At 42.2% G+C, this 25,362-nt stretch overlaps 1 protein-coding gene across 1 annotated transcript in view; it reads left to right on the top strand.

The window, feature by feature from the left end:
- Positions 1-14,942, top strand: part of PTGES3 (prostaglandin E synthase 3) — a 30,893-nt gene extending 15,951 nt beyond the window's left edge. The window contains exons 3-8 of the mRNA XM_044285640.1: positions 5,804-5,873; positions 6,973-7,071; positions 8,380-8,469; positions 8,609-8,671; positions 11,423-11,447; positions 13,668-14,942. Coding sequence (XP_044141575.1) covers positions 5,804-5,873; positions 6,973-7,071; positions 8,380-8,469; positions 8,609-8,671; positions 11,423-11,447; positions 13,668-13,687 — 367 coding nt within the window. The 3' untranslated portion in view covers positions 13,688-14,942. The remainder of the gene's footprint in view (positions 1-5,803; positions 5,874-6,972; positions 7,072-8,379; positions 8,470-8,608; positions 8,672-11,422; positions 11,448-13,667) is intronic.
- Positions 14,943-25,362: the final 10,420 nt, after the last annotated feature.

The raw sequence follows: 25,362 nt of genomic DNA on the forward strand, positions 1-25,362 counted from the left end.
TAACAGTTCTTACTTAGTGTCACGCCTCCTAGGGAGATGAGCTATACCCAAGGTCTTCTGTGTCCCCCAAGGAAAGAGCGAGAAAGAGATTTTACTGGTAAGTTATACAAAAATCTCGTTTTTGCTAATATGCTAGTGACAGATTCCCTTAAAATGGAAAATTTGCCCAAAAATCTAAATTATGAAATTTTATCACCATTTGCCATTAACTCTTGTGGATTACCTAAAGAGTTAACAACTTTGTAAAAAATCTGATTTGAATACCTTGAGGGGTGTAGTTTCTATAATGTCATTTTTGGGTGGTTTCTATTACAAAGTGACTTCAGACCTGAACTGGTCCCTAAAAAGTGGGTTTTTGAAAATTTCAGAAAAATTTCAAGACTTGCTTCTAAGCCTTATAACATCCCCCAAAAATAAAATATCATTCCCAAATTGATCCAAACATGAAGTAGACATATGGGGAATGTAAAGTAATAACTATTTTTGTAGGTATTACTATGTATTATAGGAGTAGAGAAATTGAAACTTGGAAATTTGCAATTTTTTACTTAATTTTTGGTAAATTTGGTATTTTTTTTATAAATAAAATTGTTGTTTTTTTTTTTTACTTCATTTTACCAGTGTCATGAAGTACAATATGTGTCGCAAAAACAATCTCCGAATGGCCTGGATAAGTCAGTGTTTTAAAGTTATCACCACTTAAAGTGACACTGGTCAGATTTGCAAAAAATGGCTGGGTACTTAAGGTGAAATAAGGCTGTGTTCCTAAGGGGTTAAATAAAATAATTATGTATACTTTTATATTGGATGGCCTGACCATATAGAGGGAATGGTAACTATTTTCTTCCCCATTAAATAAGCTAACTGCAATAGTGAATACTCTCTCTAATTTTTCTCAATCTCTTTGCAACATTTGACACTGTATACCACCATCTTACTCCTTAAGGCTACTTTCACACTTGCGTTCGTCGGTCCGCTCGTGAGCTCCGTTTGAAGGAGCTCACGAGCAGAACCGAACGCCTCCGTCCAGCCCTGATGCAGTCTGAATGGAGCGGATCCGCTCAGACTGCATCAGTCTGGCGGCGTTCAGCCTCCGCACGGCCAGGCGGACAGCTGAACGCTGCTTGCAGCGTTCAGCTGTCCGCCTGGCCGTGCGGAGGCGAGCGGATCCGTTCAGACTTACAATGTAAGTCAATGGGAACGGATCCGCTTGAAGATGACACCATATGGCTCAATCTTCAAGCGGATCCGTCCCCCATTGACTTTACATTGAAAGTCTGAACGGATCCGCTCAGGCTACTTTCAGACGTAGAAATTTTTCTAAGTTATTAATGCAGACGGATCCGTACTGAACGGAGCCTCCGTCTGCATTAATATGATCGGATCCGTTCGGAACGGATCTGATCAAGCGCAAGTGTGAAAGTAGCCTAAGGCCTCATGCACACAGCCATTATTTTTGGCGGCTCAGATGCGGACCCATTCCCTTCAATGGGGCTGCAAAAGATGCGGATAGCATCCGCATCCTTTGCTCCATTCCGTAGCCCTGCAAAAAAATATATAACCTGTCCTATTCTTGTCTGCGCTTTGTGGACAAGAATAGGCAGTTATATTAAAGGCTGTCCGTGCCGTTCCGCAAACTTCGTAACTCACACGGATGCCATCCATGTTTGCGGGCCGCAAAAAACAGAGGTTGTGTGCATGTAGCCTACGGCTGGTAGATTGGAGCATGGTGAGGACACCACTCTGTTGGTTTTCTTCCCATCTCCTGCTGCTTCAGTGTGTCATTTGCTGGCTCTACTTCCCCCTCCTCTCCCTCTTGCTGTTGGGGTTCCTCAGGGTTCAGTCCTAGGTCCTTCTTTTCTCCCTACACAGCCCCTATAAGACAGACTATCACTAGATTCGGATTTAAGTACCAGCACTCTGCCAATGACACCCAACTATATACCTCATCCTGTGATATCACCCCTGTACTATAGAACACCCGTAGTCGTCCACGGTCTCTACCATCATGTCCTGTCTATCTGAAACAGAATCTTTAAAAAACTGAACTACTGGTGTGTGTGTGTGTGTGTGTGTGTGTGTGTGTGTTTCTTCTTCTCCCAACTACCTAAACCTGATATCTCGATCTGTGTGGCACTACCATCACACCCATGCAGCACGCTCGCTGTTATGTTTGACACTAATGTTTCCATCACCTTCTATATGCAATCTTTAGCCTGCTCATGCTGCCTGCATCTCAAAAATATCTCTAGAATTCACCCCTTATTGTTGAAACAAAAACAAATTACTCGTTACCTATCGGTACTCTCCCCTCTCCAATCTATCATGAATGCCGCAGCCAGGCTCATTTATCTGTCTAACCGATTCTTCTGCCCTTTGCCAGTCATTGTACTGGTTGTCCATACAGTTCAGGATTCAATGTGCATGTTTTAAAAAAAAAAAATATTGAAATGGAGGATATGCTTATATTTGCCTATCCACAAATGTATACTGTACACAACATCAGCTGCCATGTTACCAAAATCTACATTTTCTTAGAGTGCACAGCATACCATGTATAATACTATACCCTAATACACACAACAGTGGTTATATTAAAAAATGAACGAAAATTCAAATTTGCAACAATTAAAAAAAAAAAAAAAAATGTAGTCTGCAAAAAAACTAAGATGTGAGGAGTTCATACATACCACACGTCTACATTCAATGCGGCATGTGTTAAAAGAAATGCAAAAAATACATTTTTACTCACGGTCACCATAAATTGTTCTCAAGCCCTGTATTTTTTTGGGGTGTAATACAGAGGATATTTTTTGTGCCCACATTACAAATGAAACATCCACTCTTCGCATGTTTCGCCACGCGTACTGTGCTTCCACTCCATTTCGGATGAACTGCAGGAGGTTCAGGTGTTGTGCCCATAATACAGGAGCAATAAAGCTCCTATTTTATACTAATTCGAAAGTGCCCTTAGCTAATGTATTAGATTTACAATTTACCGTTGTTAAGATTACAGTTTCTGAAGGGGGATGCAAATGAGATTCTATATAATGTATGCAAATGTTGGTTGGTGCATTCCGGTTTCTGACTGATCTTTTCAATCTGTCGGAAATATACTAGATTCTTATCTACTGATATCGCTATTACTGCTATATGGTAACTAGTATTGCTAGAGAAGCAGTTTACTCTAAAGATCAAGTATGGACAGGATAAGGGGACAATGTAAACTTTAATGGTGGTTGTGGTGTGTTTGGTGCAACTGACTTGGTGCTGTGATGCAGACGCTGATGAACGCTTGGATCATGACATCCATAATGGCCTAATTAGATGCAGAGGGTATATTAGATGAGCATGCACTCATGTTCTCCCTCCTTTTCTGGGGAAAGGGAGATTGAAACAAACATAAACAGAAATCCATGTTACCCTCCCCCCGGGGACATTTACAGTTAGACAGGGAGAGAGAGGTCTTCTAACCTCCTGATGCTTGTTAGCTCATCCCCAAGTACCCCCTCCTCCTCCAAGCTGACTGATGTCTCAGGCGGCTGAAGGGGGGGCTGCTTTATCAGGGCATATCTCAGGCTGTGTAGCAACTACACCTGTGGGACAGTCTTAGGCTAATATTACCCTAGCGGCACGGCCCTCCGACAGGCTGTTCCGTCGGATCCGTCCTGCCGCTAGTGACTGTGTGCCTCCGGACTGCCGCTCCATCCCTATTGACTATAATGGGGGCTGGGGCAGAGTTCCGACAAGGCACGGCGAGAGGCTGCTGGAATAAAACTACGACATGTCCGACATTTCTTCCGGTAGCCTCTTGCAGGAACTCTACTCCGCCCCCATTAGTCAATGGGGACGGAGAGGCAGTCCGGAGGCACACTGTCACTAGCGGCAGGACGGATCCGACAGGCTGTTCACACGACGGAACAGCCTGCCGGCGGTCCGTGCCGCTAGTTGGAAAGTAGCCCAAGCCAGGCATGCTCAACCTGTGGCCCTCTAGCTGTTGCAAAACTACAACTCCCAGCATGCCTGAACAGCCTACAGCAGGGCATTGTGGGAGTTGTACTTTTACAACAGCTGGAGGGCCGCAGATCTAAGCTTTTAAACAAGGCTAATACTGCATTGCTAGCTGCTCTGCATCAGCAAATTTAGCCTTTAGAAACCGGGTAGGAAATTAGAGCTGCATGTATGTGCAGCCCTGACTGGGACCCTTTTGTAAGCGATGTAACTCCCGATATATCGTGGCTAGCACTGATCCTGGTCTTTCCAGGACCAAGCCATTTTCCACCTTTCTGCCCAGGCCATATTTAGCAAATCTGACATGTCACTTTATGTGGCAATAACTTTAAAACGCTTTTACTTATCCAGGCCATTCTGATAGTTTTCTCATAATTTTTATTTATCAAAAAATACCAAATTCACCAGAAATTTGGAAAAATTAGCAAATTTAAATTTTTCTACTTTTATAATAGATAGTAATAACTCCAAAAATAGTTACTACTTTACATTCCTTATGTCTACATCATGTTTGGATCATTTTGTGAATGCCATTTTACTTTTTGGGGATGCTAGAAGGCTTAGAAGTTTTAGAAGCAAACCTTGAAATTTTTCCAGAATTTTCAAAACCCAGTTTTTACGGACCAGTTCAGGTCTGAAGTCACTTTGTGAGGCTAACATAATATAAACAACCCAAAAATGACCCAATTCTAGAAACTACACTCCTCAAGGTATTCAAAACTGATTTTCTTTTTCCAAACTTTAACCCTTTAGGTGTTCCACAAGAATTAATGGAAATGGAGATAAAATTTCAGAATTTCACTTTTTTGCCAGATTTGCCCCCCCCCCCCCACTAACAAAGCAAGGGTTAACAGCCAACCAAAACTCAATATTTATTGCCCTGATTCTGTACAGAAACACACCATATGTGGTCGTAAACTGCTGTATAGGCACACGGCATTGCGCAGAAGGAAGTGAACGCCATATGGTTTTTGAAAGGCAGATTTCACTGGGATAATTTTAAGCTGCCATGTCACATTTGAAGACCCCCTAGAGTAGAAACCCCCCCCCAAAAAAAAATTAGCAATTTTGGAAACTACAGGATAAGGTGGCAGTTTTGTTAGTACAATTTTAGGATGCATATGATTTTTGGTTGCTCTATATTACACTTTTTGTGAGGCAAGATAACAAAAAATAGCTGTTTTGGCACAGTTTTTATTTTGTTATTTACAATGTTCATCTGACAGGTTAGATCATGTGGTATTTTTATGGAACTGGTTGTTACAGACGTGGCGATGCCTAATATGTATTTTTTTTGTTTTTGTTTTACAGAATAACAGCATTTTTTTTAATAAATAAAAAAAATCATGTTTTGGTGTCCCCATATTCTGAGAGCCCTAGTTTATTTTTTTTGGCGATTGTCTTAGGTAGGGTATCATTTTTTGCGGGATGAGATGACTGGTACTATTTTGGGGTGCGGGATTTTTTTAAATTTTTTTTTATCGCTTTGTATTACACTTTTTGTGATGTAAGGTGACCAAAAATTGCTACTTTGACACTTTTTTTTTTTCTTTTTTTTAATTCACGGTGTTCACCTGAGGGGTTAGGTTATGTGATATTTTTAGAGGTCATTACACATTATATATTATTCAGACAACCACCTTAATATCAGAGGTGTATTAATGTTTCCTTTTGTAGGTCGCATGAAAGTAACATCTGATCCTCTGATAAGTGTATTCATTTCTTGAATGGAGGAAACGCCTATTGACTTTTGCAGACTCCGGTAATCATTGTTTCCCCTTCATTTTTTTAGATGTCTGGGAGGAGCCGATAACATTAAATACTTAAATGAAGTCGAACTGTATAAGTCCATTGATCCCAATGTAAGTTCTTGTTTTCTTCTCTAATTGTATGTCATCTACCAAAAACCAGTAAAGACTAGTACGCTGGAAGTAGATATTTAGGCCCCTTTCACACGGGCGAGTTTTCCGTGTGGATGCGATGCGTGAGTTGAACGTATTGCACCCGCACTGAATCCTGACCCATTCATTTCTATGGGGCTGTGCACATGAGCGGTGAATGGGAAGCGTGAAAATCTCATAGCATCCGCAAGCAAGTACGGATGCGGTGCGATTTTCACGCACGGTTGCTAGGAGACGATCGGGATGGAGACCAGATCATTATTATTTTCCCTTATAACATGGTTATAAGGGAAAATAGCATTCTGAATACAGAATGCATAGTAAAACAGCGCTAGAGGGGTTAAAAAATAAAATTAAAAAATTCTCACCTTAGTCCACTTGATCGCGAAGCCGGCATCTCCTTGTGTCTCCTCTGCTGAACAGGACCTGGGGTGAGCTGCTGCATTAAATAGAGGTTAAGGACCTTTGATGACGTCACTCCGGTCATCACATGGTCTTTTACCATGGTGAATCACCATGGTAAAAGATCATGTGACGTACCATGTGATGACCGGAGTGACGTCATCAAAGGTCCTTAACCTCTATTTAATGCAGCAGCTCACCCCAGGTCCTGTTCAGCAGAGGAGACACAAGGAGATGCCGGCTTTGCGATCAAGTGGACTAAGGTGAGTTAAAAAAAAATTTAACCCCTCTAGCACTATTATACTATGCATTCTGTATTCAGAATGCTATTATTTTCCCTTATAACCATGTTATAAGGGAAAATAATACAATCTTCAGAACATCAATCCCAAGCCCGAACTTCTGTGAAGATGTTCGGGTACTAAACATGTGCGATTTTTCTCACGCGAGTGCAAAACGCATGACAATGTTTTGCACTCGCGCGGAAAAATCGCGCATTTTCCCGCAACGCACCCGCCTCTTATCCGGGCAAAAAAACTGATGCCCGTGTGAAAGAGGCCTTAGAACTGTAGTTTGTAATACTGCTAGGTGGGTGTGTGCTGTGCAAGTATTGTAACTGGGAAATCAATCCATGAACATTTTTCTTTTCTCCTGATAGGAGTCTAAACATAAAAGAACAGACAGATCTGTCTTGTGTTGTTTACGAAAAGCAGAATCTAGCCAGTCTTGGCCGAGACTGACAAAAGAGAAGGCAAAGGTAACTATTATTTTTTTTCCCCCTCAAAGGCTATGGGGACCTTTGCACTAATGTATTTATTATTTGTTTGCTAAATGCTAAATCTCAGATTGGTGGGGGGAGGGTTGGGAGCAGACATCAATCCCCACCAACCAATCAGCTGTTCAGGGAAGCCACCACCGCCAGGAACTATACAGTGAATCCTGCTGGAAGTAGCAAACATTGTTCACTGTAGTGGCCATGCTAAGGTACTGCTGCTCGCTCCCATGAAATGCCAGAAACTTCTCTTGTTGTCTCTTCTCTTAGGGCCGTTTCACATGAATGAGTCCATTGCACGCTCCGTGTGTCAGCGTGATCCTCCTTCTGGACTTGCAGGAGCGCACATGCATTATCATGATTTATAATGCTGTGTGCCTCTGCTTGACCTTACTTCTACAGAATCATACTATTGATACTACCACATAAGGCCTTCTGCACACGACTATCCATTTTTGCAGTCCAAATATTGCTGATCCGCAGAGCACAGGTACCGGCCATGTTGGTTCTGCATTTTGTTGATCAGTACATCCTGCCCTCTGTTAGAAATGACTATTCTGGTCCACAACACAGACAAGAATAGGATATGCTCTATCTTTTTTGCGGGGTTGTGAAACGGAAATACGGATATGGACAACACTCAGTGTGCTGTCCACATCTTTGCAAGCCCCATTGAAATGAATGCGGATCATATGCGGACCAAAACTACGGTTGTGTGCATGAGGCTGAGGGAATGAAGAATGCAGCCTGAAACACTTTTTTTTTTTTTTTTTTTTTTTTACTCAATTACTCGAAGTAACCACCACTAATATGTAAAAGTAACTTTTCCTATGTCCACAGCCTTTAAAATTATTTTAGTGTCCTTGTGTTTGTGTATCCACCTGTACTAAAACACCAGTCACTGCTTTTCAGTACTTTTTTGGTTAAATGCCAACACTTGCTGTGCCCTCAGTATGACAACCACTATTATAAATGGCCTCCACAGTGCCTCCAGGAACATATGCCTATAGATATGTATATGCCCATATATACAGTATATCATTATGTATGTGTGTATATATTATGTGTATATGTGTGTGTATGTGTGTATGTATATATGTATGTGTATATATATATATATATATATATATATATATATATATATATATTCTATATATCTCTATATATATATATATATATATATATATATATATATATTCTATATATCTCTAGATCGCACCCATGGTGTCCCCACGTGTGCAAGTGAGGCATTAACATTGATATATTGGACTGTATTTGCATTTTTTCTTAAAGCTCAACTGGCTAAGTGTGGACTTTAACAACTGGAAAGATTGGGAAGATGACTCAGATGAAGATCTGTCCAATTTTGACCGCTTTTCAGAGGTTAGTGACATTTGCCTTTTTTAGTTTTGTGGGGGGGTTTTTCTTTTTTTTTTTTTTTTTTTTTTTTTTTTTTCTTTGAACATGTTTATATAAGATATAATACATTGCATGCCCTCGTGACTGTTTGTTTATTTTACAGATGATGAACAATATGGGAGGAGATGAAGATGTAGACTTACCTGAAGTAGATGGTGCCGATGATGTAAGTTTTAGTATCTTAAACTAGTACGAATCATTGTTTTTTTGTCATGTAATGGCATTTCCTCAAGTATAATTTTGCAGATTTTTGAATTTTCTGTAACAATTTTTCCACCTTTCCCAACAAAAAATTGTAGCCAAGTTCACACAGGTAAAAAGGAGTTTGGGGGGGCATGGCGTAACACAGGCTGTTTAAAACCAGTGGATTGATCATGCTTTTAAAATAAAATGCTGCGTGAACAGATCTTAATGAATGAGCTTTTATGGAGAATCAAATAACCAGGAACATACACCCACAGTGCTGCACTATGCAGGAGCCCAGTTTTCCCTGGTTTTCCCTATTGGATAGGTTTGTAAGACTAATTTAAAACAATCCTTTATTGCAACATTTAGGGCTCATGCACATGACCATATGTATTATGACATCCGTGCGCTCCGTATTTTGCGGAACGGAACAGCTGGCCCCTAATGCAACAGTACAATCCTTGTCTGTAATGCGGACAAGATTAGGACATGTTCTAGTTTTATTTTTTGCAGAACGGACATACGGAAACGGAATGTTCTGAGTACCTTCAGTTTATTTTGCGGACTGTATGCAGAACCAGGCATTTCATTGGAGCCTCAAAAAAACAGAACGGGCACGGAAAGAAAATATTTGTGTACATGAGCCCTTAGTGATTGTCAGAAAATAAATTTTCTTTCTATCAGAAATATATCAGACCCTTCTGGGGTATGGCCTGGATAAGGGACTGTGCAAGATGTAAAGTTGATTAATGTTTGTGTGGGGTGCGACTTATTTGACACCGTGACCTGGATGCTGGTAAACTTATTGGCCATGGTGTATAATTGGTCGTAGAAGGGTGATTAGACCAGCATGCACTCGCCTACTCACTCCTTTTCTGATGGAGACGAACGGATGCTTTCTGATTGGGTTGTGGGAAAGATAACATGCACAGAAATCCATGTTAGGCATCACATCTGTTTCGGAGGCTCCATAAAAAATATTTCACATTATAGCGCATGCTGCACTTTTATGTCCAGTAAAACACCAGGTTTTCTAGTGTAAACCTGAAAGGTCTTAGTCAGTGCGGTCTGTCAGATGGCATTTTTCCATCATTGAAAGAAACTCGGCTTCACTTATTTTTTTGTTTTGCTGCTGTAAAAGTGCAAAGAAATGGAAATAAACTAAAGGGAGACTTAAAAACTGGTGTAGAATAATTTCTGTAAAGCGCTGCAGATTATAGCAGCGCTATATAAGTGCTCCTAGCAACCAATCGGATTCCACTTTTCATTTTTCATAGCTTCTTTGCAAAATTAAAGGTTGAATCTGATTAGTTGCTGTGGGCAACTAAGCCAGTTTTCCTTTACACCAGTTTTGATTAAATCCCCTGAATATTTTCCCACAAAACTATATACAGATACGCTCAGCTGCTTCTGCTGTATAACAAGCTTCCTATAGATTCAGCTGCATTTTGTGGTGACAAGTTCCCTTAAAAGGGATTGACACATCTAGACATTTATGACGTATCGATATTGTGGGACCTGTTCCTATCTGAAGAATGGGGCCCTGCCATCAAAGGAGAGGATGCTGTGCATTTTGTCTTTCTCCATTCACTCCTGTGGGATTTCCAAATATGGCAGATCCAGCCCTACGTGTATGAACAGGGCAACAATTCCATCTTTAGCAAGTGAGCATTGCCTCTTTTTATTTTATTTTTTATTATAAGACAATGTTTTGGGAAATATGTAGCCAAAAAGTGTGTGAGTCTTAGGCCAATTTCACACATCGGTGTTATAGGCTCCATTCACACGTCCGCAATTTACGGAACGGAATTGCGGACCCATTCATTCCTATGGGGCAGCACAATGTGCGGGCCCGCACTTCCGTTCCCGAAAAAAATAAAACATTTCCTATTCTTGTCCGCAATTGCGGACAAGAATAGGCATGTTCTATAGTGCCGGCAATGTGCGGTCTGCAAAATGCGGTAGGCACATTGCTGCTTTCCGTGTTTTGTGGATCCGCAAAACACGTTGCGAACGTGTGAATGGAGCCTTGGTCCGTGATTTCCATCAGTGACTGTAAACCGAAACCAGGGATGGAGCCTACACAAAGATGAGATGCAGGGCACCCTGTAAATTGATAGCGTAACTGGTTAAGAGGAAGTCTTCAGGGGTACGGATAACACTTTATATTAGGCTGCCATGCCTAATATATTAAAGAGCACAGTCTTTAACCAGTACAGAGTAAAATATTAACCCTGTCTTTTTGCCAAAAAAGAAGACGCTACCATCTGAGTTACGGCTCATGCACACAACTGTATGTCTTTTGAGGAACAGCTGGCCCCTAATAGAGCAGTACTATTCTTGTCCGTAATTCAGACAATAATAGGACTTGTTCTATTTTATTTTTTTGTGTGACGGACATACGGGAATGGAATGCATACGTTCGTGTGCATGCGCCCTTAGTGACATAAACTCCTCTTTCTTAAATCGCCAGGGAAGTTTTACATGGTAAACAGTAGTGCACAGACTGGGTCGCTGTTTCATTGCGGTTATGTATTAGGATATGGTACAAGTATGGATCTGTCCGCTTCTTTCCCTTTTTCACAAGTGAAGTGCAGCATTTAGATGGGTGACAGGCAGAAGGATAAAGGCACCATTGTTTTCCTAGTACTTTATACACTTGTTAACATGCAGTGGTTTCCCCATTCTTCTGTCACAAGTGCTGAAGTTTTTTGTTTTTCCTTCTCTTTAGGATTCACCAGACAGTGATGATGAAAGTAAGTTCTAGTCTTCTAATGCTACATGTCGAAGCACACAAACTGGAATGAAATGTTATGTTATGTTTTAATTATGCTTTTCATGCTCTCCTGTATTAAAGGGAACCTGTTATGTCCCTAAGGGTCCATTCACATTTCCGTAGAATGTGTCCGCATCCGTTCTGCAAATTGCCTTCTCTATGGGCCAGAAATGGATGCGAACAGCACACAGTGTGCTGTCCGCATCTGCATTTCCAGAGTGCGCTTCCGGTCCGCGGCTCCGGAAAAAAAAAGTCCTACTCTTGTCCGCAATTGCGGACAAGAATAGGCAGTTCTATGGGGGTGCCGTCCGGGTGTATTGCGGATCCTCAATACACTACGGACGTGTGAATGGGCCCTTACTCTGCCTTTCCTGAGGGTAGAATAGCGTAGTGACAAACATGCTGATTTTAGTGGGCTTTTACCTTCACCAGCAAGGAGTCAAATGAAGTCAATGATATTTGTAAGATGCAGGCTCCGTTCAGCCGCTAATTGACAGGCTTTTCTGTATGCACAGCGGACTGTTAATCACCATGGGGAGGGAGGAGTCGCCGCATCTCATGACTATCAGTCGATGCTGGCTAGATGCTTCATTAATATGTAAGTTCTAGAAAAAACACATCCACATAAGTGAAAGCTGAAATCAGAGTGTCTGTCACTACACAACCTGAGATGTTCTCATTTTAAGCTTCCTTTCGTGTTAAACATACACTCACAAAAAGTTAAGGATATTTGGCTTGTGGATGAAATTTCAGGATGAACGTAAAATGCACTATAACCTTTACAGGTGAATGTAATGTGACCCTCTCTAAACTTTTGAATGCACATATGCAACTGGTCAATGTTTCAGTACTTTTTGCACAACTTGTTCTCTAACAAGGAGCTTAATGGCAACATTCACAACAGGTGTTTGATCCATAAATCGCCCAATAAATTTCCTGGTTCAATTAGAATTGGTATTTAAACAGTCCTCCATCATGCTGTTCACATTTTGACCTCATGAGACCAAGACAACGCCTAACAATTCCTTGCCATTGTGAAGGCTTCAAGCAGGATGTTCTCAGACGGAAGTGGCCACTGAACTTAGTGTCACGGAGTGTCATCAGCAGGTTGCAACAGAGAAACTGGAAGAGTCTCACAGGCATAGAAGCGGATGTCCTCTGGCCACATCCAACACTGACCACTTCATTGTGAACAATGCCCTGCGGAACCAGACAATGAATGCTGTACAACTCCAGACACATTTAAGGGAGGTGAAAGGCACCAAAGTCTTACATCAGACCAATCGAAACAGTTTACATCAGTGTGGTCTGCATGCTAGATGACCTGCAAATGTACCTGACGTCTTGCATAGGCCAGGGATCATCTACACTGGAAGAGGGACCCATGGTCCTCAGTGCTGTTCACTATTAGTCTATTCACGCTGAGCAGAAATGATGGCCGCAAACGATGTTTGAGACGTCAAGGAGAGCGCTATGCATCAGCCACTGTTGTCACCAGACAAGCCTTTGGTGGTGTTAGTGGTGGCAGGTGTATCTAGTCAATACAGAACTGCGCAACGCTTTGTGAATGGTACAGTGACAAGCCCATACTACTTGAATAACATCATTAATCCAGTTGTTGTGCCTCTGCATGATCAGGCCTAATTTCATCTTCATGGACGACAATGCCCAGCTTATCGATGTTAAATCATTAGTGAACGTTTGCTGGAGACTTGGGTACCTCAAATGGAGTGACCTGCACTTTCTCCATACCTGAATCTCATTGAAAACCTATGGGATCAGCTGATTCGCAGTGTAGAGGCTCATGACTCTGTACCCTAGAACTTCAATGACCTGAGGGCCACCCTTCAAGAAGAGTGGGATGCCATGCCTCAGCAGACAATAAGTCGGCTTGTTGACAGCGTGAGATGTTGTCAAGCTGTAATTAATGCTCAAGGCCACATTACAAGTTATTGAGACATTGACATTTTTGTGGGGGTATACCCATCACTGTTAGGTTTTGTTTCAATAAATTGTTTGAGATGAGGAAAAGACCAATGCTGCTTCTACCTAAATGCCTTACTTTCATGATATAATATCGCTGTAGCGTGAACTTTTTACATTTTCAACGTAACTGGAAGCCAAATATCCCAAACTTTTTGTGAGTAGAGTAAATCCTATAACTTTTTGAAACATTTAATTTTTAATTCTTTTTCTCTAGAAATGCCTGACCTGGAATAAGAAGATACATCAACCTAAAATGTGGGAGGAGGGTGGGAGAATGGGTGGAAAGAATATTTCAACACACTGCAACAGTTGCCGATACCCAAGTTAAGTTGTAAATACAGAGTACTTCCAGTCAGCCTTGTACGTGTATCACCGAATGGCGCTTACCAGGTGTTGAGTTACAATTGTACAGGACATCAATAAAATCAATAAAATCTTAATACAACAGAGCTGCTTTTTTAAATGGCAACCGTAACACATTTATAGGGGTTGTCTAATCTTAGACATTGGTGGCATAGCCTAGCGATATGCCACTAATGTCAGATGGGTGTGGGTCCAACCTCTGGGCCCCTAAAGTGAGCGGAGAGCTGCCATCCTCTTAATTTCTGTGGGAGAAATTAATGGCGTAGGGGCCGCGCTTGTGCGGTGCGTTCTCCATTAATTTCTACGAGATGGGTATAGGTCTCTGAGGGGGAACACGCACCTGTCTGATCTTTGGCACAAACCCTTTAAGTATGTTGTGTATTCCTTATCTCACTACTTGTGGTTATAAGAAGTTTTTATGTACCCTTGGTTTACATGAGAGCACGTTCTCTAAAATGCTGAATTAAAACCTACAGAAAGAACCATTACGACCTAAAATAATTTTGATTCTCTAAAGTCCATGGAGTATCCAGCTATACTGTTCTGAGCTCTGTACTTGCTCTGCCAAGGAAGTGAGTTCTGTAGTTCTTCCTTTGTCACTGAAAAAGTGCTTGGTCTACAGAAACCAAATCTGGATTTCTTTATAGATAAAAATTTTAATTTGATCTAAGGGGATTACGGTTCCTTTTAACACTGACATCAAGAGTACGCCCCCATTATTAGTTACATATGTTCCTAGTAAAACCCAGTAGACTTTAAGTCCCGGGTGTCCTTCAGTAGTTGCGCTTCTTTTGCAATGATTTTGGTTTTCTGGATACAAAGTGAGGTTATGAGACTGTCCTATTTGTAACTATGACTCCTGTACAATTGGTCTGACCCTTTGCATTTCCACCTTGGAAGAGTGTAGACAGCTGTACATTGTTTCTCTCATCAGTCTGTACATTTAGACCAAATTGTATTTGCACTGTCACAGTATATATTAAAAAGGAAAGAGTAACAATGTTAATACACTATACTGTTTTGTTTGTTTTCTTTTTATCGGGTGAAAAGCCTAGGTTGTATTGGAATTGATGGGGATTTTTTTTAATTGTCTGCATTATTTCTAATAAACGATTAAGAGACCTAATTATGATTTTTTTATTTTATGTATTAAAAAAAAACATACCACTTGGTCTTCATTATTTTTATTTTCTTTACAATATAAAGTGAATGTAATAGTGCAGCCCATAAGCGATAATCCTATACTGTGACCATACAGATTCAGTCATTTGAGTGTTTAATCCTTTTGACACAATGCCATGGAACAGTAGCATTTATGTAAGTTAAAGGAACACTAAATGTAGAAATTGAATGATACACACAAGACACAAACATGCCTGATGTTTGTCTGGAGAATGAATTTGCAGTTTCTGCAGCAAATTGATTTCCTGTGTATTCCTTTTGATTTCTGGCTTAGACATGAGTGCAGTGTGTGGGTTTTAGCCAGGGGTTGAAGCATATCTGCTGTTCTGCCAGAAACAGTATTGTGAAAGAGAATTCTGCAAATTACGGAGTTGTTTTTTTTTCCCCCTACATTTTAGTGTTCATTTTAAGTGGTGGAAAATGGAGATGAGACGTTAAAGGGAACTTGTCACCTTGAACATGGTGTTTGAGCTGCAGGCAGCATGTTCTAGAGCAGGAGGAGCTGAGCAGATTGATTATATACTGTCGTTTTATAGGAAAAGATTCAGTATAACTTGTATTTCATTAATTTAAATTCCTGCTCATTCTGGGCTGTGAAGCCAAGGAGACGTCCTATCAGTGATTGACAGCTGTCTGTGTATACATGGTCATAGAGGGAAGGCTGACAATCACTGATAGGACCGGCTCTGGGACGTCACAGCCCAAAATAAACAGGAATTTAAATGAATGAAATACAAGTTATGCTGAATGTTTTCCAATTAATCTATACTTCGATCTGCGCAGCTCCTCCTGCTCTATAACATTCTGCCTGCAGATTATTTTGCATTTTCATGGTGACAGGTTCTCATTCTATGAATGACCTAGTTATTTTACTAGAGCATATAGTCCTTGGCAGCGCCTAGGATCATTGCTGAAGGACAGAATGTTCTAAAGCAGCAACAGTCAAGACAACGTTCAACCCCTTTATAAGCCCCCACCCCCACAGTGTCCTGTAGGCTTTCTACTGCTACGTGCCTGTCCTATATTGTGGCATTCTCGTGGTCACCCTTCATTAAGAGGAACCAGTGTTACAGAAAGGATACTAACTTGGCTGCATCCCATAGGAAGATGGCTTCCTGGAATTAAAGAGAACCTGTCACTGGGATTTTTGGGTATAGAGCTGAGGACATAGGCTGCTAGATTGCTGCTAGCACATCTGTAATGTGTCATAGCGCTGCTTTTTTTAATTTATTTTTTTAAAGATATGTAAATTAACCATGAATGAGTCCAGCGTTCTGACTCTGAGCCCAGCCATGCCCACTGTGAAGGAGCCCAGTACTGCCCCGCATCATCCGCACTTCCTCCTTGCTCCCTGATGTCACAAAGCTAGAGTGCCATAATCTTGCAATGTGTGAGCGCAGTTCGTTCCCTGAGGCCGATGCCAGCACAGGAAAGGAAGACTATGCTGACACTGTGCATCGCGAGGTTATGGTGCCCTAGCTTTGTGACATCGGGGAGATAGGAGGAGATTCGGAGTATGCGGGTAGGTGCTGGGCTCCGGAAATGTTAGTAGCCTTTTACACTTTATTTTTTATTTATTTTTAACACAATAGAAGTACAGAGAGCTATGGGGAATGGATATTGCGGATGTGCCAACGGCGATCTAGCAGCCCATGTCCTCAGCGCTATACCAAAATCCAGGTGATGGGTTTCTCCAGTTCCACTCATTTGTTTCCAGTATGCCTGACATCTGCCACAGATGCATTTTGAACCCTTTTAGATATCTCCCAGTTTGCTTATCTCCTGTCTTCAAGATATATTGTCAATCCAAACAAAAACCTGTAAGTCTCTTCTCTCATGGACAAGTTTAAATTGCACGACTGGTACAATGGAGATGGTCAGGGGTGCTGGGAATTGTACTGCAGATCGGAAATTAATGACACCAAAAAACCCTTTTACGATGGGTTCTAGTCTCTGGTTTTTCCTGTAAAAAGTAAATAAATTCAGAAACTAGACTTTGATATCTGTGACTTGTTCTCTGAAAGGGGTGATGTTATGGCAAAATTGGGCCCAAGAATTGCATACCTACATGTGGCGATCCATCCAGGACACAGAAAATTACTCAGATTCACTCCAGCAGTGGTCATGTTAAATAGCTGAAATTCTTCCCTTTGGGAATCTCTGTGCTCTGCAAATCTTTACAAAGATGGCAGTTCTGGCAGCCATTCTTGGTCCAAGGAAATTCACAGCTTTCCCTACCTGGATAACTGGTTCACCAAGGCTCCCAACCCGCTCCCCTAACACATAAAAAATAAAATGTAGTCTTTCTGGAGACACGTCATCACTAAATCACCAGAAGTCAGGGTTAATACAGTACCTTTTTGGGCCTGTCTATAGACAGTGTCCATGACAGCTCTGATCAAGTCCTCAGTTTGTCAGTTATTCCTACATCCTCTGGTTTCCATCATTAGGGTTGTAAGGTAATATTACACCTGTAGATTTTGCAGGTGATTGTTAGCAGTGAAGTGTTCCTATTTTATCCTCAGTATGGGGAGGAGCGATTGCATATGCCTGCGCTCATCACCATGCAGAATCGATTGCCGGCAGCAGAGTGCTGATAAGGCGTCATGCACATGACTATGTATTTTGTGTTCCACAAAAAATATGGATGATTTCCGTGTGCATTCCGTATTTTGCGGAACTGAACAGCTGGCCCTTCATAGGACAGTACTATCCATGCCCGTAATGTGGACAATAATAGGACATGTTCTATTTTTTTTAATGGAACGCACACAAAGCAATTTGTTATTTTTTGGACCCATTGAAATGAATGGTTCTGTATACGGTCCGCAAAAAAAGCGGAACGGACATGGAAAGAAAGTACGTTCATGTGCATGAGGCCTTAGGCCCCTTTCACACGGGCGAGATTTCTGCGAGTGAGTAATGCGTGAGGTGAAGGCATTGCACCCGCCCCGAATCCGGACCTATTCATTTCTATGGGGCTGTGCACATGAGCGGTGATTTTCACGCATCGCTTGTGCGTTGCGTGAAAATTGCAGCATGCTCTATTTTGTGCATTTATCACGCAACGCAGGCCCCATAGAAGTGAATAGGGCTGAGTGAAAATCGCAAGCAAGTGCGGATGCGGTGTGATTTTCACGCATGGTTGCTAAGATGACAGTCTATTGACTGTATTATTTTCCCTTATAACATGGTTAATAGCATTCTGAATACAGAATGCATAGTAGGTGATCAATTGAGGGTTAAAAAAAAAATTAACTCACCTTCTCTTGATCGCGTAGTTCCCGGTCTCTTCTTTAATGATGAACTACCAGCTAAAGGACCTGTGGTGACGTCGGATCACATGGTCCATCACCACAGTGACCACCTACTAAGCATTCTGTATTCAGAATGCTATTATTTTCCCTTATAACAATGTCATAAGGGAAAATAATACAATCTACACAACACCGAACCAAAACCTGAACTTCTGTGAAGAAGTTCGGGTCTGGGTACCACAGTCGGTTTTTTATCACGCGCGTGCAAAACACATTGCACCCGTACGATAAAAACTGAACGTCGGAACGCAATCGCAGTCAAAACTGCAATTGCATACCTAATTGCGCGGGTTTGCCGCAATACACCGGGACGCATCCGGACACGCCCGTGTGAACCCAGCCTAAGGGTACTTTCACACTAGTGTTTTTCTTTTCCGACGCTGAGTTCCGTCCTAGGGGCTCAAATCCGGAAAAGAACTGATCAGTTTTATCCCCATGCATTCTGAATGGAGAGCAATCTGTTCAGGATGTCTTCAGTTCAGTCTTTTTGACTGATCAGGCTTTTCAGAAAACCGTAGCATGTTGTATTTTAACCTCCGGCCAAAAATCCTGAACACTTTGACTGAATGCCGGCGCTGTGTGTTCCGTAAAACCGGATCCGGCTTTTGCATGTTAAACCCGAAAAATTTGAAAAAAAAGTTAAAGACCATAAATGGCGGATCCGTTTTTTCCAATGCATGTTTTCATTGTGATCAAAATCCTGATCAGGATTCAAATGTAATCACACGTTTTTCCGGATCCAGCGGGCAGTTCCGGTGTTGGAATTGAACGCCAGATTCAAACAACACTAGTGTGAAAGTAGCCTAAGTCGATTCGCATAAAACTTCGTTCCAATACTGTACTGAGCTGTAGTTCTGTACAGTATTAGAATGTTATTGCTGGAACCGAACCCGAGTTCGGGAAATGGTTTTGTACAGCACAAATTAATTTATGAAGTTATTGTGTGAAGTCTCATCGTAGCCAATACATTCTAATATTATTCAGAGCTCCTGCTCCGTACAGTATTAGAATAAAGTTTTATGCAAATCGACTTTGGATGTTTCATCCGAAGTTGATTCGCTCATCCCTAGTGAGAACCTTAAATGGAAACTCTTTAGTCGAATTGACACGTGTTCCTGGTGTATTATACATCCATGCACAGGGCTGCATTCGATATTCGGTCCGCAAACACCAGAGCCACAAAATTTGCTGTGCATTCCTCATTTTTCTCACTCCCACCAAAAAGAAGGACGGACAAGAATAGGACATGTTTTATAATTTGCATAACAGCCACGAAGATCTGCATAAAATTAGGATGTGTGCATGGTCCTGTAGAAATTAATGGGGCCTTACTCGGATATGTCATGGACTGCCAGACCAGAGGTTTAACTAGGGTCATCATCCGTCCTCTTTTTCCCCCTAATATGTTCTCTTTTTCGGACATAAGAAAACTGTCCGGCCGGATTTTTAAAATTTAACTAATGTCCGGGATTCTCAGGATGGTAGGACGCAGCAGGATGGGCACTATTACTAATGAGTGCTTTTATTGTGGAAGCATTGCTTAGTACACAGGAGCTGCGAGTCACAGGGAGCAGAGAGTATAGCGCTGGCTTTACTCACAACTTACTCGTCCTTATCCGGCTGCCGCAGCGTTCAGCTGCGCACTATGATGCTACACTAGGCAAGGTCTGGTCACAGTGCAGTGCTGCAAGAAGAGCAAGCTGAATCTGCAGAGTGGAGGCACTATCCAGAGCAGGAGAGGTAAGTTGTTTCATTTATTCTTGTCTGATCTGAGGTCTGCCATGAGGTGTATTTTAAGGGATGGTTGGGGGGCATTATAGGGAGCCACATTTAATTTGTGGTCTGATCTGAGGTCTACATTTAAAGGGAACCTGTCACCGGGATTTTGTGTATAGAGCTGAGGACATGGGTTGCTAGTTGGCCGCTAGCACATCCGCAATACTGATTTGATCCATATGCAAATTAACCTGAGATCAGTCAGGGACAGGACTCATCTCATCAGGTTAATTTGCATATGGATCAAATCGGGTTTTTTTACACAATAAAAGCACACATAGCTATAGGGACTGGATTTTGCGGATGTGCTAGTGACCATCTAGCAACCCGTGTCCTCAGTTCTATACACAAAATCCCGATGACAGGTTCCCTTTAAATGTAGACCTCAGATCAGACCACAAATTAAATGTGGCTCCCTAAACCCCCCCCCCCCCCCCCCTCCCAACCATCCCTTAAAATATGGTTCCCTTTAAGCAAAGAAGGTTATAGGGGGGCATATGAATTTGAGGTCTGTATAAATTTGGAGTCTAATCTGCGGTTTGTATGAATTTTGAGCTAATCTGCTGTCTGTATTTTAAGGTCTGTCAATAGGTCGGAATTTGGGGTTTAGTCTGGGGTTTGATGCCTAAAGTCTGCTTTTTAGCTCATCATTTTCTAGTTCTGTAGTTGTGTCCTTTGGCACTTTTATTTTAGCAGTACATTATTTTGGGTTATTGGCAGCACGTTGGTACAGCAATGTGGGGACATGGGACAGCAGCAGGCACAGTACTGTTGGAAACTACAGAATGGCGGTGTTAAAGGGGCAGCTTTAAAGGGGGGGTGTCTTTGCTATAGAGTGTGGGGATAGACTGCAGAAGCAATGAGTCAAATAAAACATGTAATCTGAATCTCCTGGGCCCTAATGCAAAATCTGTAACATGCCCCATCTACAGTGTGCCATTTATTATTACTGGTTTCTTATATAGCTGTAACAGACAGTGGGTGTGTGCCAACTAATCAGTTTGACTTTGGGCTAAACCTAAGGGTGTTCTCCTGGAGGTTTCCCGTACAGGGACCTAGACTTTGCCGCAGGGAGCCAACCAGGCTGCTACCTCCTGGAATAGTCCTGGTATAGTTGGCTGCTGAACCACGGGGGTCAGAGACACTGGTGAAAAGGATTCAGGCAAAAAGCGTAGTCTGAACACAGTACAAAGTCAGGGCAGGCTGAGTACTTGTGTATTCCAAATAGCAATTCCAAGGTCGGGGCAGGCAGAGTACGTGCGTAGTTCAAGTCACAGTTCCAAGGTCAGGGTAGGTAGCAAGGAGAAGAATTCGTAGACAGACAAGGTACAATACACGAGTAATCAGACGAGATCACCTTCACTGGTTACTAGAGACTAGACAACCTCAAAGCTCAGGGAGAAGATGGATCCACAATCAGTTAAATAGGAAGGTTGATCAGCTCCTTAATCAACAGCTGGGCTGAGTGACAATAGCAAAGGGGGTAGTACACTCTTGGCCAAAGACATCTGCGCATTATGGTCTGGACCAAAAGGACAAGAAAGTGAAGGTGAACAACACAAATCCATGGAGATGTCACCTGTAAGGCAATAGATTTACCGGCCCATAAGACGCACCTAGGTTTTAGAGGAGAATAATCAGGAAAAAAATGTTTTCATTAGACCTCAAGTCAGACCAGCAGTCACAGCCCCTATCAGACCCCAATGTTAATAAGACCTCAGATCAAAGACCAATGTGAATGACCCACAATCAGACCTCAGATGCCCCCATTGCCTGTCATCAGCCCCCATATGAGCCCCCATGCCTCTCATCAGCCCCATATGAGCTCCCATGCCTCTCATCAGCCCCCATATGAGCCCTCATGCCTCTCATCAGCCCCCATATGAGCCCTCATGCCTCTCATCAGCCCCCATATGAGCCCTCATGCCTCTCATCAGCCCCCATATGAGCCATCATGCCTCTCATCAGCCCCCATGCCTCTTAGCAGCCCCCAAGCCACAGAGAACTTTAAAAAAAAACACTTACCTCTCCTGCTCCCGGACGCCACCGCTCCTCACCCACAGCACGATCCTCTTCATCCTGCTGCCGGCTGTGCTGTGATCTGACGCGCACAGCATGATGTCACAGAGCACCCTCATGCTGTGCGCAGCCACAGCACAGCCGAGGACCAGGAAGCGGTGAGTACAGAGCCTTCACCGCTTCCTGGTCCTCCTGTACTAATGAGCGCTTCCATATTGGAAGCTCTAATTAGTATTAACCCCATAAGATGCAGGGACATTTTCCCCCCACTTTTTTTTGGGGGGGGGAATGCGTCATGAGGCAAAAAATACGGTACATTTGGTATAACTGTAACTGTTTCCTATAAAATGTGTTTAAATCTCTTTATTAGGGCACAATACTAATTTGCCTGCTCTACTTAGGGCACAATACTTTCTCTCGGCCCTGTTCATTAGTACAGCCTTAGAGGACAGGATGCCAGGCCCCAAGGAGCGGTGAATATGCACTTCACTCGATGCTCCCTGGCCTATGTTTTCACCGCATACAGCATTAGGACGCAGTGCTGGCAACTAGAGATGAAGTGAATTTCATATTTTGAAATTCGTTCACGCTTCGTTTGGTGGTAAAATAAGAATTGCGTTATGGATTCCGCTACCACGGACCATAACGCAATTCTATGACAGAATGCATAATGGAATGTCATTAGAGGCATTCCGTTATTCAGTCCGTCATAATAGAAGTCTATGGGCTGCAAAACGGATCCGTCCCGTTCCCGTTATGCAGGGGAGACCTCTCCTGCGTAACGGAAACTGGACGGCTTCGTTTCGCAGCCCATAGACTTCTATTATGACGGAATGAATAACGGAATGCCTCTAATAACCTTCCGTTATGCATTCCTTCATAGAATTGCGTTATGGTCTGTGGTAACGGAATCCATAACGCAATTTTGATTTTACCACCAAACAAAGCGTGAACGAATTTCAAAATATGAAATTCGCACATCTCTACTGGCAACCATCCTGCCCCAAGTGTCCTCCTGTTTGGAAATCAAAATATGTTCATCTTAGTTTAATTGACCCAAACTCACAACAAGCTTGATCTCTATGATGCTGTGTATTCATGGCAAATTCGAGTAATAAGGATGTATAATACATCCGGAACATGGACATGTGAATCCGGCCTTAGGAACATCAGGGACCATCATAACACAAAACTTTCACAGCAAGACCCGTATTGCTTGTACATTTGTTCACTATTGGGAGGTCAGGGCCGGTTCGTCAGTGATCAGTAAATTAGTTTGCTTGATACACTGTAGTTTGCTCACCAGAAAGATCTGGTCACCCTGACCTACTGCAAACTAATACTGCAGATAGTTAACGGACCAGAAAAACCAGACACACATTATGTACCCTTTCGCCTTATTGCTATTTTTGGTGAAATAGCAAACATAACCGATGAAACCTAGCACAGAAGTACCGTGCAGTGTTATTATTTTCATATAGTAACATGGTAGCTGAAGTCCAGAAGCGTGTGACCCCTCTACTGCACTAGATTTGTGTCCCACATACAGTATAACATTTCATAGATTTGATTATTATATGCAATTATTTCATTTTACTGAAAATATGACTTCATCCTTACACCCACGACATAATTGATCATTGCACTCCCTTAGGTGAGTCATGGCCACTGGTAGAAGGTGTGGCGAAACCAACCTCACCACAGTGTTTTGTAGGGGGCTGTTTGCCAGCCTCCTGCCCTGGGATTATTATCCCTTAAGTTATTGGGTCTTAAGGCACTTGGGACTGAGCCATCTGTCCCTGGATTGCATCATTTGCCTTACTTGCTTGGATTTTACTATTCCCATGGTGAGAACAATGGATGAAGCACATGGTGAGAACAATAGATAGCGGCCATTTTAACTCACAGACACTGTTCTGACTTTTCAACACGGTGCTATCTTTCCTGTATTTGGTACACAGAGACATCATTCAGTAGTTTGAAACTACCAAACAGGGGACACATTTATTAGTGACTATTTTCTGTATAACTTGTATATTTTCGGTGTAACTGGCATAAAACTGGATCTTCCAAACTACTGAACGGATAAGGGTGAATTTGGGATATGTGGTTCACCCAGATCCCCCGATTCCGAGGATATATTGGTTATGGGGTTATTGCATGTTTTGGGGTTCCTGTGATATGTTTTATAAAACTGTATTTCTCTGCCTTTGATAATTATATTCGCCATCGTGTTCAATAATCATCACCGGCAGAGGGGATGATTTTGTGTGGGTGTGTTTCTATTGTCCCATTGTGCCATTATGTGTTTAAATGGTGTTGTCTGTCCTGTTGTCTCCACATGTGTATTGGCGATCTCCCTTTGTCCTGAGAGATAATTGGATTGCCCTCGGTTGTCTCCGGGACAGAGAGGAGGAAACCATGATGCATTTTGGGGATGTGTTGTATCTGTTCTGTATTTGCAACAACTGTAATAAAAACCAGGCTGGGTGTGCCAGCACGTCAGACCACTGCTTGACCCTCAACACGGAGCCTTGTCTCGTTATTGGGGGGATTCCCTGTATGCTGTGAGAGACTGATTGCCAGGAGTGTAAGCTGATTGTATGCTTTTCCTGTTCGTCTGCTGGCAGCTATTCGCAAGGTTCCAGTTTGGAGTGCTATTTTGTATCCAGTTCGGGAGTTTGGTGTTCTGCAGTAGCTGTGCCTGTCTCTCAGAAAGGGGCATATCGCCTAAACAGATTTTAACCCCTTGTCTGCTGAAAGGGTCCATTACAGAAGGCCTCTCAGATAAAGTATTAGCATCACAGACCATTTGTTGCGTATTATACTCACACTGACCGTTTGTATATTCCGGTATTTGCTTTCTGGGGAACATGTCCGTGTTGAGTATGTTTTTTCTTATTTATGTGCTAAATTCAAAATTGTTCTAACAAATGAAGTGTATAACATGTTAATAGCAATAGTCCTTGCCAAACAACATATCTTTTATTCAATATATCAGATTGTGAAGTCACATCCTACTTAGGGACAACTATTTGTTGGGTCATTAGACTGCAGTCAAGCAGGATTTGCGGCTGTAATACGGAAGCCAAAACACACCCACATTACATTACATGGGGCCTTATTCACAAAGTCAGTGTTCGGTCAGTGATTTCAAAGGGATGAATTGGCCATAGGCCCTACAGGGAAATTTCCCAGTGGGCTTATGCCCCAGGGGTCCACCCAGTCCTCCTCTTTGCTGCTGGCTGGGTA

The sequence above is a fragment of the Bufo gargarizans genome, chromosome 3 (genome assembly GCF_014858855.1).
Source record: "Bufo gargarizans isolate SCDJY-AF-19 chromosome 3, ASM1485885v1, whole genome shotgun sequence".
Taxonomy (NCBI): Eukaryota; Metazoa; Chordata; class Amphibia; order Anura; family Bufonidae; genus Bufo; species Bufo gargarizans.